Source organism: Falco naumanni, chromosome 5 (genome assembly GCF_017639655.2).
Source record: "Falco naumanni isolate bFalNau1 chromosome 5, bFalNau1.pat, whole genome shotgun sequence".
In the NCBI taxonomy this organism is placed as follows: domain Eukaryota; kingdom Metazoa; phylum Chordata; class Aves; order Falconiformes; family Falconidae; genus Falco; species Falco naumanni.
In genome coordinates, this window is record NC_054058.1 from 90,894,196 (window position 1) to 90,911,182 (window position 16,987).

At 42.6% G+C, this 16,987-nt stretch overlaps 1 protein-coding gene across 2 annotated transcripts in view; it reads right to left on the reverse strand.

Annotated features, from left to right (window-relative positions):
• The window catches only part of GRAMD4 (GRAM domain containing 4), an 85,032-nt gene that overhangs the window by 26,196 nt on the left and 41,849 nt on the right, over positions 1 to 16,987 (reverse strand). For both annotated transcript variants that reach the window (XM_040595931.1, XM_040595932.1), the window contains exon 4: positions 8,650 to 8,770. In XM_040595931.1, the coding sequence (XP_040451865.1) occupies positions 8,650 to 8,770 (121 nt within the window). The remainder of the gene's footprint in view (positions 1 to 8,649; positions 8,771 to 16,987) is intronic.

Genomic DNA, 16,987 nt, shown 5'->3' on the forward strand with positions numbered 1-16,987 from the left:
TTTCCTGTCACCGACAGCTCAATTCCGTCTTACAACTACTAAATAATTTAGTATCGAGTTTGCTGCATTACTTATGCCTTTGTGTTGTATACTGAATGCAATGCCTGCCAGGAAAACTCTCAGAGCCCTGACTCCTCCCACATTATTAAATGAAAAGGGATTCCATATCACAAGTTGATAATCACAGTACTAGAACAAAACCACAGTTTAATGCTTGAACCTTGAATTCTGCCACTCATCTTCACAATGAGAGGAACAGGTGTCAAGAATTATTTAAAATGTTACGTTGTAAGGTCTTGAAAAGCACAGATACCAACCACTTTTAAAAATATCTTTTAAAAAACTCGCAAAATAGAAATAACAGTCTGAAAAACTGAGACAAAAATGTTCTAAAAATATATGCCAAGTAGCAGGCATCCCTAGTCTCATCTTTCAAAATGAGTCAAGAATAATACTCTTATTCATTAAAAGTAAACAGATTTTGGAAAACACAAATGCTTTTTCCATTCTGCACATGTGCAAGGCTTCAAATTACATTTGCACTATCCACAGCCTGCACAGCCAGCCTGTCTTGAGACTACTTCAGGCTTCAGTCCAAAAGCCTTCAGCCATCCATGTAGACATACTACTAAGGTTTTTTCCAATGAAGCAGAAGCTTTGACAACATAACACCAGCCGCAGCAAGCTCTGTTTGACAGGGAGTTGTATGATTGAAAAGATTACTGTTTGAAACAAAAACGTGTTGTTCATGCAATTTCATTATCACTCATTTATCAGAAAACAGGTGCTTTCAAATGTCCCCTTCATCTTTTGCTCCTCACTGTATCGGGTGTGCATGGCAAGGTTTTAGTAGCAGGGAGGGGCTACAGGGGTGGCTTCTGTGAGAAGCTGCTAGAAGCTTTCCCCATGTCCAGTGAAGCCCATGCCAGCCGGTTCCAAGACAGATCGGCCGCTGGCCAAGGCCGAGCCCGTCAGCGATGGTGGTAGCCCCTCTGGGATAGCATATGAAGAAGGGGAGAGGGGTATGATGTGGAAAATCTGTGCCAGCAGAAAAGAGGAGTGAGACTATGAGAGCGGCAGCCCTGCAGATCCCCAGGTCAGTGCAGAAGGAGGCAGGAGGTGCTCCGGGCACCGAAAGAGATTCCCCTGCAGCCTGCAGTGGAGACCCTGGTGAGGCAGGCTGCGCCCCTGCAGCCCACGGAGGTCCATGGTGGAGCAGACCCCCACCTGCAGCCCACGGACCATGTCGGGGCAGGTGGATGCTTGAAAGAGGCTGTGACCTGTGGGAAGGCCATGCTAGAGCACAGCTGCTGGCAGCGCTTGTGACCCTGCGGGGGACCCATGCAGGAGCGGCCCGGGCAGAGCCGCAGCCCCCCGCGGGAAGGGCTCCCGCTGGAGAAGTTCATGGAGGAGCATCTCCTGCGGGAGGGCCCGGGCTGGAGCGGGGAAAGAGTGGGAGGAGGAAGGAGCGGCAGAAACAATGTGTGATGAACAGGCCACAACCCCCTTCCCCTGTGCTGCTTGCGGGGCAGGGGTAGAGAAATTGGGAATTAAGCCCAGGAAGAAGGAAGGGCTGCGGGGAAGGTGCGCTTTTTTTCCGATTTGAATGATAATAAACTAATTTCTGCAAGTCAAGTTGTTTTCCCTGTTACGGTAATTGCTGAGTGATCTCCCTGTCCTTACCTCAACCCACAAGCCTTTTGTTCTATTTTCTCTCCCCTGCCCAGCTGAGGGGGCAGTGACAGAGCGGCTGTGGGGGGCACCTGGCATCCAGCCAGGGTCAAACCACCGCAGCCCTTCTCTACCACGCTCAGGAAGGGAACCAAGTGGGATGCTGGTCACCAAACCGAGAGTGAGAAGAGGGATCCTACTGTGCTGGACAGACTGCAGCAATATAGACAAGATATATAGTTCTCTCTCCTGCTGTTCCTCTAGATATTACATCAGCAAAAGATCTTGCTGTACTGTCTGCACATGGAGAAGGCCATTACTAACGTGTGCCATCTCAACAGCACACATCAACGAGTATGATGGAGAAACTACAGAACTAATTACCTCCCTTCCTTCCTAAGCACTCCCTATATTTAACGAGCTTTACACATCCTTTTTCATTTCTGAAAGGAACATTCAGAAATAATTTACTGATTTATAAATTATAACTGGACATTTATCAGTGCGGAGAAGTTGAATTCAATGGTTTCTACTTTCAAAGCCACTTACTTTCATGTCTCTTCAGGACTTCTCCACACAGCCTCTGTATTTGCAGCAACTCTTTCCAAAAGCCACCTGAAATTCCACCCGTTTCTTTTTTCTAGCTAAACTTTAACTTTGGCTTCTGTGCCATTTCCCACCAGTTTCAATACAAATGATGGGTTCCTCCCCTAAAAACTCCCCCTTCTCCTTGCTCTTTCTCCCATTCTCCTGCATCTTCTCCGTTTCCAGCTCTGTCTCTCTAAAGACAGACAGCAATTAATATGATCAAATTTGCACAAACTATTATACAGCAGTGTCTTGTTTTCCTCTATCAGCACATCAGATGGTTACACCATATAAGAGGGCATCTTCATCCACAATCTGTCACTGTCACAGTGTTCCACTGAAGCTGAAGACACACTTGGGTAGAAAGGTGGCAGTCATTCACAAGCAGGTTCACACAGGCAGGAGGCAGTTACTCAACCCACTCCAGTCACGCAAAGGCATTGGGGCAGTGTCACACCTGAACGGCTCCAGTGAAAGAGCCAAGACAGGATCCCAGCAGCGCCAGCCATCAGAACCTTCAGGCTGGGTCTTCCTTTGACATGCTGGGATATGTTTTCAGAAGCAGCACGTCATTACTCCCCATGTTTCTTGGGGAAAAAAAAAAAATATCAAAAAAACTCTCACCAAGACACAGTTCTGGACAGCAGCCTCGCTGTGCTCCATCAGGAGCATGTGACAGTTTGGCTTTAGCCCTTCTTGGTGCTTTTTTGTTTCATGTTTCTGGCATTGTCTTACTTGCCATCTGCCTTTTACTCCTTCCCTGTGAAGAACCTGCCCTTTACGAATCATCAGGTTAATGACACCTCATTACTGCACCTGTGAATCAGGTTATAATTAGCCACTTCAGACAGATTTGGGCCAGAAAGCTCAGAATTCATTGTTTAGGCTTGCACACCCACTGGGAAGCTCAGTCCTAAAACCAGGTCATGTTCAACCAGTCAGTACATCAAGACCATTGACGGGGGGAGGAATTATCTTTCCTACAGTTTCTGAACGACTATTCATGCCAGAGATCAGTTAAAAGGCTGGAAAACATAAATGATCGCCAGAACAATGCAAAAGGCTTTGCATTCCTATGCAGGTTTCCTAACTGCAGCCTGCACCAAAGAAAACAAGCTGCAAGAATTCCTCTGGGATCACACTTTCCAACCGGAAAAAGGGTGTGATTGGCAGCGCAAACAGATCCCCAACCTAAGGTTAGGTCATGTTTACACAACTAGAGGTTGCAGCCATTTAATAGCACAGGCTCATTAAATCAGGTAAGAGTAATCTTAGCCAATGAAGAAGACAACCACAAATGTGCCTTCCCCCACCACTCCCCACCCCCTTTTTTTATATATATTAAAATCAGGGAAATGTGAGAACTGTTCCTGACCAGTGCACATTTACTATTCGGAAATGATCAGCACATACTGATGCAGCATCCACTCAATGCTGCTCCACTGAACAGCACCACAACATTATTTTTGTAAGTGCAGGTACGACACAAAAGCAACCCTTGACACTGAGGGCCATTTACTTTAAATAAACATCTCTGGCTTGTGCGTATTAGGCATCGAATATAGTTGCAGTTGAGGTGTGTGAATTAAACAGACTCTACCCAACAACTCTGTGAAGACCAGGCTTGCTGCACACAACAGATCCAGTCTCTGCCAGGATGTTCTCAAGACTTACTAAAAGCAATTTTCCTACGGGCTAACTCCAAGTTCACAACCCATCATCTTCTTTTGACAGCTGTTGTGGAAGCCGGTCAGAGCTGTTACATTCTTCTTACTGCTCAAAGCAACATGAACATCATCAGCACTTCCATCAAAAGCATGTTCCCACCTCAGAAATGCAAAAATAAGCATAAAGGAGGTATTTTCACAGCCTAGTTTAAAGAGATAACATGCAGGTATGCATGGCTTCTTAACCCAAAGAGCTGACACAAAACTGAGTTAAACCATTTTCATATGTTTTGTATCCCTTTCCACTAAAATACAACAAACACTTCAGAAGCTTTTGCCCTTCTCATCCACATTTTACATGGCTACTGTCCCAATCTGTAGTTTCTGAAACAAAAGAAAAGGTTCCCAATGAAATGCCATCAATCCAAAGTTGTACAAGATCTAAATGTTCATGGGCATAAAAAAAATTCAAGTCTTGACAGGAGCTACTTTACCAGCAGTTTGTCACCATATCTACTAAGTGAAAAATAAAGGCATACTCAAAACATTGCACATGTGGAAGCTGTTGTCATTTAACAAGAAGCCAGGAAGAGTTAACCAAGATAAGCGGCACAGAAAGATTAGTGCCTTATGCAGAAGCATTGTCTATTTGGTCCTCTTAAAAATAGTTTACAATGATACAAATAAAAAGGTTTGCTTAAGTCACAGATTGCTGGTAGGTGTTGTTGCAAAACTTTTTTGGTAATTTTTTTGTTTTCCTGTGTGATGGAGCTAGCTCACAATTTGCAAAGTAAGGCAGCAACAGCCCACAATTTACACTAAACACATTGCTCGCTCAGACTATTCCAAATTATTTATGCATTGTTCCACTAGCAAAATGTCAGTAAGCTTCAGCTGTCGTACCAAATGCTGGGATGTCCTGAAGTGCATCTATGGGAAACTTCAGCTGAGGCCACGATGTTTCTGAATACTCAGACACAGAGACAACAAACACCATGACAAACAAAACCACTGAAAATCCTCTTCTTCCACTCCTCCCTCCTCCCTGTGCACAACTCAATGAAAGAAGCCCATGTTCTTCACTAAAAAAAAATAATTTTTTTTTAAAAATGGAGATTTTTAGCTCCTTGTTTTCTCCTTGCTGAACACTTTGCAGCATGTATTTGTATAGCTACATATATTGATCTAATTCACAAATACTTTTGAATACTGCAACTGTTAAAATAATTTCTTTCTTCTTACACCACAGCATGGTTCGGTTTTCATTAATAGTTTACTTCTGTAATCAAAAAGCAGAGTACACGCAAACATGTTTATATTAATGTCTATTTAAAGATTGTATGAAAAATTACCTAACTGCGAAGCAGGGTGAATTTGGCTTTGTTGACATTAGCAGAGACAACTTCCTGCAGTTACTTTGCTTAATAAAATTAAGTTTCCATCAGGCATAAATTTGGCCTGTTACATATTTAATTGTGCCAACCAACATTTTACCTGTAGTCCTAATAAAAGTATTTTACAATGTCTACAGCAAAGTGCAAAAAGATAAAAAGCAGTGAAGAATTTCACGCAATGGAGCACAAGTTAAGGAAAAGCCACAGCCAATCTGATTTCTCTTCTTCTGGGTAGAAACTAGAAATTTTTCAAAGTCGTATTATGTCATCTTACATATACCCGCCTGTCTCAAAAAGGTTGGAATTTTAAGAAAAGTAGTTAGAAAACAACTCATGTAAAGGGGATAATTGGCGGGACATAATCCCCAAGTGCAATACCCATGCTAATAGGGCTCGTTTAATCCTTAGGATATCTAAACGTGAACACCGAGGCGGACAAGCCATCCTACCTTAATTTGGCAATGGCCCACCTGCTAGAGATTCGCTGTTGTCCACAATCCAACAAGGCACAGATGGTGAAACTAATGTTGATATACAAAGACCTTTAAACTATTTTCTCTGTAAAACGCCCGTACTCACAAGCTGCAGTGGGCCATATCAGACCCTGGACCATCCTCGTTACTCTAAAATAGGGCAGGATGATGGGTACCTTCCTGCAGAGGAAGATAACTCCTCATCCTTCTACAGGACTACCAGCAATGACAGGACCACTCTGCCCCTTCCCTGTGCAAGACCTAGAGCCTAAGCATACTTGCTCTTGGGAAAAAGCCTAAAGTTCAATGCCAGTGCTGAGGAGTAGCATGTGGAATTTGTATCTCAAGCAACTTCCTTCAAGGCAGTCAGTCACGAGCAAGAAGGTATCCTGAAGCATCACTTTTATCTACCAACAGTAGAAAAAAAAATCCTTATTCTTTGTATTGCTGTTATTGAGTGAACAGATACTCTCAGCACGGGGATGGGTCCAAGGTTGTCCTCTTCCACTATCCCCAGCAGCCCACTCAACCAGGCAACACCAGTCCAGACACAAAATGGGAGTTATACATGCACACAGCCAGGCCAACCAGCACAGGCAATGAAAATGCACTCCCGTGTCTCAGCTGTAAGAGCAGCAGTAAAATGTCATCAAAAACCCCACCAGATCAGAGCAGTCCACCTTCCCAGGGCATGGTCACAGGGCTGGCTTGGGAACAAGACTCTTCCACGAGGACCTTGCAGAGCCCCTTCTAAGCATGCAACTTGGCAGCTCAGGTCAAGTCTGCACATGGACCAATCTTGCATGGAACCAGTGATTTTGAAAAACCATCAGTGTGAAACATTAGCTAAAAAAACCCCACCGTACTGGGTACCGAGGATAAGAGGGAAGGCCTAACGCATCTTCTGTCTAAAGCCTTGGTGAACCCACACTCTGAATACCGCATGAACTCAGCCTCTTCATCTTAAGACGAAACAGTTAAAGAACAGCAAATGAATTGATGAAAGGGATGGAGTAATCTTAAGGAGACACTGGAAAAGCTGGAACCCTTAAATCTGGACAGGAGAAGAGTAAGAGAAGAAAAGGACTGATCAAGGGTGGCAAACAAGCTGAATGCTGAAAAGTTATTCACCAGATCTCACAATTCCGTAACTATGGGGCACTTCTTCAAACCACTAAGAATCTCTTAAAAAAGAAAGAAAAGAAATGGCTTCTTTAGAGTCAAGAGTGGACTTCTGTGATATATTGCCTCCACAGCTTCCAGTGCTAGATAGCTCCAGCACTGTCAAGGGGGGAGTTAAATAAATTCATGGATAACACATCTGCAAACAGATACGGAGGTGAAAAGGTAACAATGTACCTCCTGATACACCTAAAAACAGGTGTTTGTGGATGCTTATGAGGAGCAGGTTGAAGGAACTGGGGTTGTTCAGCCTGGAGAAAAGGGGAGACCTTATCGTTCTCTACAACTCCCTGAAAGGAGGCTGTAGCAAGGAGGGTATCAGTGTTCTCCCAAGGAACAAGCAATAGGACAAGAGGAAATGGCCTCAGGTTGCTCCAGGGGAGGTTTAGATTGGATACTACAAAACACTGCTTCCCTGAAAGGGCTGTCAGGCACTGGAACAGGCTGCCCGGGGACGTGGTTGAGTCACCGTCCCTGCAGGTATTTGAAAGATCTGTAGATGTGGTGCTTAGGGGCATCGTTTGATGATGGACTTGGCAGTCCTGGGTTAACGGTTGGGCCTGATGATCCTAAAGGCCTTTTCCAACCTAAATGATTCTATGATTGTATAGGAGTAGGAGGTCAACAGGCCACAGAGAGCAACTAGGTTCATGCTTCCTATAAAAGGCTCCTACTTCCACTGCCACAGAATACCAGTGGATGCAGCCTGCTGGCCTGACCAGAAAGGCATCTTTACACTCAGGGTGAGTATGGAAGGAAGCAGTAGGCCAGGAATAGTTTCTATGGCATTGGGAAACCTCATGTCCAAGCACAAAGTTTTGCCTGTTTGTTCTTACTTGTCACCTCTAAGTAACTGGCAGTGCTTATCACACACAATTACAAACTTGTCCTGCACTATCTCCTGATGACAGCAGCTGATGGTGATCCACAGATCCTACGGCTCAGCCAAGCAATCTTAGCTACTGCTGAGGAAGATGACACAGGCAGCTACATATGCAAGTCGTCTGGATGAACAAGCAGCTGCTATGGTCTTAAGATCTAAAGTCCATGCAGCTAGGCACACTAAGGAGAGACAACATCAAATGTGATGCTTTGCATCATCAAGGTGGGTGTTCTCAAGGCTGAAAGGACTTAGGGGTATGGGGAGGCATGTTTCCATTTTTCATTGCAGTGGCAAGGAAGGCTCGAACGCCAGCCACTCCCACACATTTCGGGTTGCACTGTGGTACTGGGATGTCCTTGCTGCTGCTGCTAGAACAAGAATAACAAGGACAGGGCAGTCTGGAGATGACACAGGTTTTGAAGGGGCAAAACACATGCAATGGCATGGCAAAGGCTCTGATGTTCAGTAGCACACAATGCATGCCGATAGCTCCAGGTATGTGAGATCCCAGAGGGAGGCCATCAGGAAAGGTGAAATGAAGAATATCGCAATTAGAGAAGTGCCAAGACACTTCTGCAGCTAGGGCAGTATGTGTGGTCAAGTAACTCGGGTGTACACGGGTGTGCAAGATGTACTTCTACAGGAAAACATAGACAGCTTCTCTCTCTGTGAGCTACTAATTTATTTTAAGACAGCCCAGGCTGGAAACAGATGCTTTCACCAGAATGTCTCAGAGACAGACAAGAGATACCGAGTGGCTTTCAGCCTTACAGTGAAGATATTTCTCTTACCTTGCTTTAAGTACTTCATTGACTTTTTGTTCTAGTTCTAATCTCCTCTGCCGTTCCTTTTCTAGCTCCTGCCTTAACGTTTCAGCATTTGTTTCTTCTCTCAGCTTCCTGAGCTCCTCCTCTGTTAATTAAAGGAGAAAAAGATTTAGTTACCCTGAAGTATTTCTATAAGAAAATTAAAATCTAATTATGACAGATTAGGTGCATGGGGGTTTATCTGTGCCATACCAAATACGTTCACCAGAAAAAACAAGCAATCAAGGGCCAGAAAAACTTCATAAAAAAAGCACACAGCTCTATCACGTACAAAGTGTTCAGTTACAACCGTTAAAGCAAGGAGAAAACAACTTCAAATTTTTCTTTTCAAGATGCAACGTATCAAAAGTAAGCCCTTGGCACAAGTTACCTTCATCTAAATACAACATGACATACATCTCATTCACCAAAGAAATAAGCAGCAGCAAAGGTTGTCTATTGCTAAATCCAATGGTCATAACAATAAATAATAAAAAAAAAAAGTATCTGTTTTCTTCCCCGATGTCCATGAATAGGAAAAAACCAAAACCATATCCTCACATAAAGTTATAGCCTCCATCCGTCAATTTCCATTTTTATATAAGTCAGATGGCCCCATTACTATCGTACAGTTTTAAGAAGGGGTTGTGAGATGAGGAATTAGGTCTAGATTTTTACCCTTTTCTGAGGTTACAGCGTGCCCTACTAACTTCCATGTAATAATTTACATATAAATATACATACACACATATATTTACTTACACAAGCACACATACACGTTCTCTCAACTTTTTTCATGAGAAGTTAGTATCAACTACGTATAAGGCTTTTTTGTGGCTAATTAACCTTGCTTTGTTGTCACTGGCAATATCCTTGTTCTTGACCTTATTTTACTGTAGAGCTACAATGGGGTCACTATCACTGATCACTTTTCCCAGGCAGGAATACAAGAGACACGACAAAAAGAAGACTGAGAATGTTGTGGGGGTTCTGTTGTCTGGTTATTTTTTTAAATGAAAGCATTACATTTTGGTCTCTTGCCTAATTTTTAGGCTCAATCTCAATAATAAATAGTAGAACAGCAAGTGTATTTCAAGCTTGCAGGAAGCCAGAACAGAAAACACTTGCTAATTCTACTATCAACACGGACACAGGGGTTCAGGTCTTGTGTCATTTAACAAGATTCCTATATTATGTTATACCCTACAGCAACCTCTTCTGTCTCTTTTCAGATGTTGCCCTGTAAATCACTGATACTCAAGATAATTTTGGTATCTGAGCCTCTCTGACTTCAATCATTATGCATCTCGAGAAGGTCTGAAGCCCTTGTGCAAATGTTCAGAGGAACTGAAAAACTCTCCCTCCTCTGCAGGAGGCCCTTGTGCAGTATCTCTGATCATTTTATCTGCTATGCAAGTTAGGTGGTGGTAGATTATCTGTATTCCTGGAGCACTAAGAGGTTTAGAGCACTGAATTAGGAGACACGGGAGAAAGATACATGAATTGAGAAGACAACATGATGGCTTCCACCATGAGGCTAGAGGTTGAACTCCACCAAGCAGAAAGGAGTGCTGTCATCTCCCCACTGATGCTTTGTTAGTGACAATGGAAAGACGAGTTGGAGCACTGAAACCAAGTTATCCTCCAGCAACTAAAACTGAAATTTATTCCCGAGGGTAGGGCTGGGGACTTTTACTGTTACAGCAGGTATCGTCTCTCCTGTAAATAAATGGAAAGATACGGACATAAGGGCATACATATACATGGAGCTGTTCCCAATTACGTGTCCACAAGGAATTTTAAATCCAACAAGAAAACTAAGTTTATAATTAGCTCACCCTACTTTCAAGGGTTTGCCTGGTTACAGAACAAGAGCACGCACCAAGCTGAGCGGAAACATCTGTTGCACTTCAGATGCACTGGAGCTTGTGCAATACCGTGAAGATACCACAAAGAGTTCCAAAGCTTGATAGGGATGTTATTTACTCAAGACCATTAATGGAAAAAATTTCTTCATTAGGCACTTTTTCTTTTTTAAGGGAGGAAGTGACTATGCGTTATGTGTACATAAGAAAACCACAAGTCGTATAAATTAACCTCAATGCCCTTGAAAATGTACTCAGATCTTCCAGCTCCCTTAATTCCAGTTGTTCTGATTGCACTACATCTTACTCTACTAAAAACAAAAACCCCAGAAACTTGACCACTAAAAGGACAAGCAGTGCCAGAGATGCTTTATGGAAAGAGGCAGAGTTAAAGGGTACAAAATGAGGCAGAACTATAAAATGAAACTGAAAAAAACAGCATCCCATCATTAAGGATGTCACAGCTTCACATTTCATAGCATTTCCTAACTTTCACATCCACGACTGCAGTTCAAATCCACCCCACTGTGACTGCTCTGGCCCCTCCAACTCTTTAAAGTAGTATTTGTTGCTGCTTTGGCAGCAGTCTGGTCCGTGCTCTGGCATTGCAAAAAACCCCAAAACCAACAGCAACAAAACCAACACTCTTTTTGTTAATTAAACACACTAAAGTTTGCTAGGTAACCGAAACCATGTGAGGGCTGAGGGGTGGGGGTGGGGGGAGGGGAGGTGGAGTGGGGGCAGGGCACATGTAGAGTTCTTTCTTGCTCTCTTCCTGACAAAACCTACAATTTGGCCACGCTGAACTGAACTTTCAGAGCATACTTCTCTGGCCGTGAGGGGTCCTCCTGCAGAACGAGTGAAGTTGGCTACAAAAAGCAGAGGTCACAGACCCCTGAAAAGAACCTGTAAGAACATTTCACCATGGTATCTATCTGCTGAGCTTTACAGATGAGTAGCCTCCTTGACGATGGGAATGGAGTGCTCCTTGGACTTCATCTTCAGACAATAAAAATTTAGACATCCTCCCCCCTGCACACACACACACAAAAGGGTAAAACATAAAAGGTCAAGCTTCAGCTCCAAGACTAATCAGCTTCCATAATTTCCCTCCCAGGCACATCAACCACAGCTCCCGACCTCCTGCTGGGCAAGAAACATTAAAATATTACAAGAGGCCAAGTGCACATCTTAACTGGACATGCAGGTGATGTGAGCAGCCATAAAGCTCATCTGGTTAGAAGGGGGAAATTACTAACAGAAAATGCCTGTGGAAATATGGACAGAGAAAATGCCTTCCAGCCTGGGAAGTGGGCCTGGGAAGAAGCAGCATCCTTGAGAAGTGCAGCTGGGTACCTAGAAACCAGAGACATCCTGAGATACCATTGATAAGCCCAAAACCAAGAAACTGTAACAGCAACTTATCATCTGAAAAGGTGAAAAATAGCCTGGAAAAAGGGGAAAACATTCTGAGAAAGTAAGATTTCATAACTGCCATTGGCTGTTCTATCTCCAAGAACAGGAAAACTGTCTGGAAAAACAAAAATTCGCCAGACAGAACAGAAAACATCTATTTGCTATTCCAGGTAAAAAACAGAAACTAACAGCACCTATCAGCTGCTGAAGTGGTGGTGTCATACACCTCCTCATTTCCCTATGATACAAGAACGACTTAATTTTTATCCAAAATGAAGCTTCTCTCTCTGACAACTTTCTGTGCTGCATGCACTTCTCTCTTCCTAAACAGGCTGAACTCTCCGCACAAACTTTCTAAAAGATCTTGGACCCCCACTGGGGAGGGTTTGGTTTGTCCTCCCACTTCTGGGATAGTTGGGTCCCCCTCTGGGATCGGTTTGTCCTCTCCTCTGGGACACTTTGGCCCATTCTGAGATCTGTCCAATAAGCTTGATAGTGGTATTATTCTAAACATACGCATATGTGCACATACGTAATCTATCACAAATTACATCTGCTACTACATTATTGATGTTTGCATCACTAGTGATAAGTTTGTAGCAACCTGTAATAGCATACACCTACTTGGTTGCTGCCACTGGTTTATAACAGCTTTTTTTGGATATACACACACACATGTATATAATTTTTTCACTTGTATATATATTCACTTTATCAATCATAAGTATAGTTGCTAGTGGTGTTTTTTGTGGTATTTGTGGCAGTCCATAATAAAGCAGAGAAACTTAAGGACACTGAGTCTTTTCCCTCTTGTGTATTACTGAATTCTACCAACCCACAGTCACAATCTCTATATACCTGCAGGCTGGGTAACCCTTTAGGTTGTGACCCTGAAAAAAATGCTTTAAAATTTCTCTAGCAAAGTCAGCTTGTGTAGAAAAGCAGGAAAATATCTGGATGCTATTGCATTTTTTAAAATGAACTTTAGAAGTCTGTAAGACAAGGCAACAACAGCATTTCAGCTACATTAACCTGTATATTACTGCACCGTAAGCCCTAGGAGATTTGACCCCATAGGAAAGACCACCATCAGCAATGCATCTCACACATTTCCAAAAAAATTTATCCACTTCAGGTTTTCTACATCTTTTTATTCTCTGTTAGGTGTAACACAACTGTCACACCTGAAACTCTATAAAGATTTGACCATTGAAATTCAAAGATTGAACATTTCAAAAAGTTTGGCTGGTATCACGTAATTGCTAAAAGACAAGCTACCGAGTGTTTCACTGCATCATCGTATGACACCAGCCACTAAAGCAGCTGAAAAATTTCAGTTTTCTCCTCAGAATACACAAGCTTGTAAGAAATGTTTTGATAAAAAGCTCTGGAATACTGAAGTATTTAGTTCAGGTGAGACTGAAGAGAATCTGAGTAGTATTTAGAAAAGAAGGATGATGGTAAGGCGCGGCAGCAGGTTGGATTTCTAATTCAGTACCGCATGTGCAGTAAAGCGGATGTCCCCCTTAATGCGGGGATTGGAGGTGGATTAGGGAGTCTCCTAGGAGCCGTTTTACATAACAGCATTCCTTCACAGGCCCACAGGTATGTTGCAAAATCCACCTCTGGGACAAAGTGATCAAAAATTTCTTTCAGAGCGTAGCTACAGATTGCAGACCACTGTTTCCCGCTACCAAACCAGTTTAGCATCAAATCTAAGGAGACCAAGTTAAAAACTAGAAATGCCAAAAAGCATCCCCGTCATATTTACATGGGGAAACACCAGTACTTAACAAGACAGAAATAACCCTTCCACGTCTATATTGATTATGGCAAATCTCCCTGCAATCCTTCAAACATTACCAGAGCTCAAGTATGTTGTTTAATTGGTTCTAACCACACTAAATCCCAACCACACACCATCAAACTGGATCTCGCCAGCCATGCTGACTGAACCAGACATGGGGATTTTTCTCCAGCACAGACAACTTCTTGTCTTGCCAGACTCCCACCTTCTACAGAAAGCTAGTATTTTAACTTTGTCCCAAGTAAACCAACTATATCACATTACTAACAAAATATTAAAGAGTCTGGAAAAGCGTCTGTTTTCGTCATCACAGGCATTGAAGAGCTTTTAGTCTTTATCTTAAACACCAGTAGCAAATGGCAGCGCTGTGAAAGACATGGAACAGCTCCACCACTTTTGATAAAGCAAAAACAAAGAACGTTGACTAACAGGCAGTGATGGAGGAAGGACCCACAACAGAAATCCCTAACCTGTTTTTTTTTTTTCCTGTTTACAATTACTTTGTAATTCATACACTCCTCTGGAGACAAGTTCACAATTCATGGCTACAACTGGATACACCTTTTGTGTCCTATTTGTTACCTGTTATTCTTCTAACCTCCTTCCCCAGGGCTTATGTCCTTTCCACCACTGACCTGAGAACCACGGAGACTGCCGAAGACTTACCACGACTCTATGCAAAAGACTTCAGATAAGACATTAGTCTTTGATCCCAGACACTGCAAGATATTCTACTTCTTTGCACACCAGATGCTTGAGTAAGACGAGGCCTTGCCTAAGCCATCACTTCAGCAGCTCCACTTCATTAGCTGTCCTTTCTTCTTTAACTCACTTCTTCATGTCTTCTTTCATGTTTGGACTTCTACACTTCACTTGGGGAGCATGAAGCTCACCTGCTTAGGAAGGCTACTCAGTGTTTTAAGAAGGAAGAACCTAAACACCCCTCTTCTGAAGCCCCAAACTCCAGGCTGACTGTCTAACCCTTCCTTTGTCTTGTGTGCTTGGGTGGTCACTTCCAAAACAGACACCAGCCTTCTTGTTCTTCACAGCTCTTCCAGAGCTGAATGATGGCCTGGAGAATCATGTCAGCAGATGGAGAGCAGCAACAGTGGGCAGAGGGTGGGGGGATGCAGCCCTACTGTGGCATTACCTGATCACAATTTTAGAAATTCCCTCCTACCGTAAAAAATACCAGATCTATTACCATTCAGTACAATTCAGTACAACGCTGTAAACTGACCGCATTTTAAGCGGAAGTTCTCCACACTGTTTTTTTCTGGACATTGTCCTCATATTCTTTGCTGAAAAAGCAGGAATCTATATTATTTTGACTACGTCCAGCAACCCTTTCACACCAACAGACTGCAGCCAACCTGTGTTCCTATCCTGTATCATTATTTTTGTATGGCTTTTAATTCAGCAAAGCCATGAGTGAACCTGGTGAGGCACAATGATGAGTTTCAGCATCACTGACCCCTCTTTTGCCAAGTGCTTCTTCAAAATTCATTTTGGTAACTATATTTTATGTTATATTTGTATCATAGATAAATAAATGTATGTATACTGATATATATATCTAAAATATAATGTATATATTTATATTATACCATTTAGTTATTAAAAAAAGTAGTAAAGGTCCTGTTAAACTGAAGGCAGAAGCTCTCAGACTGCCTAATTCAGAGGTGGTTCTTTATGACAGCTCAGACACAAAGGCGAGAACAGTTTATTTTTGTTCCTCTTTATCTTGCAAAACAACACTGAGATGGCGAAGTGCCATATACAAACATTTAGCAGCTACATCAAGTGAGGCGGAAGAGTTACTGAGCCCAGCATCCCACCTGGCGATGGTCAGCAAGAGGTACTCTCCCACCAGCACGAGAAGAAGGACTTGTGGCAGCACCCTCTGAACCACCACCTACCTGCACTGCAGGGACCTCTGCCAGGCATGCTGCACAGTGCTAAGGAGTGGAACGGCAGCCGATGTTACAGCGCCACAGAGAATGCTACACAAAAACTATTCCCAACACATTACAATTACAGCTTCCTCTTTCTAAGAGCACAGTCTAAGGTATCAGTGAAACCATTAGCTACTTAGAAGGAACAGAGCCATCTACAAGTCCTGATTCACGTCCAGAACCTCTAGCAGTTAGTGTCACACTGAAATTCCCCACAGCATGAGTGAATTTGTCATATTTTTTTGCATCATGCAACAATTTAATTTATTCACTGGTGAGAAGTTCTAGGTAAGCAAAGAAATCCCTGTACGGAAGAAGGAAAATCCAGACTGAGTGCAAGCAAACCCAACAAACCACCCCAAATCCAACACCTCCCATGATCTACTGGTACATAGGGATCAAAATGCATTGTCCACACATTCAGCTACACAATTAATCCGGAATTCTGAATTCTCATTCCTCCTTTCTCAAAAACAACTTTTCCTATTGTTCCAGAAGACTCATCCTGAACTACTTTATCTTCAGTGCATCTTTGCTCAGCTACACTGTGTAAAAGAAAATAATGCAAAGAAAATAATGCAAAAAACATAAGAAGTTTTTTTGGGTTTTTTTGTTTTTTTTTTTTAAACTCAACCAGTCTATGGATGGGAACAAAACGTAAGGCATCCAAATGCTAATCAGATTGCGGGGGCGGGGGGGATGACACAAAAACAAACCCCAAAAATTCAGCAAAAGAGGAAAACTGAAGGAAGAACTATTTGGGGTTTCTTTTGTGCATTTGAGAACACCTTGCTTTGTCAATGTAATGGTTTTCCCTTGTGGTCAGGCCTCTTGCTTGTTTACAAGTGTCTTTCATATAAGAAAAAAAAAATGAAAAAAGATTTTTCTAAAAGGAATTTTTGTGTCATAAAAAGCCAAAAAATCAGACAGAAACTTTAAAGATGAGCTATATTTATTGAGCGCGTATGTTTTCCTCCTCCCTACCCCATTTTATATAGGCATTTTGGTCAAGTGGAGAAACGAACGTGAAATATAAAACCCACATTATCACTATAACCTTTCTCCTGCTCAGTATGGTTTACCTGCACACACCAAAACAAAGAAGTGACCTGCCATATTCTGAAACAGTCACGACAATTTGCCATAAAAGAACCTTAACACAGGTTTGGCAGTTAAACAATTCCTCTTTTTGCTTTTTTTGTTGTTGTTGTTTTGTTACCATCATTCCTTTGTGCCTCTCTTTGCTTCTTCAAAGGCAGAGCTCCTGCTCCAGTAGTTAC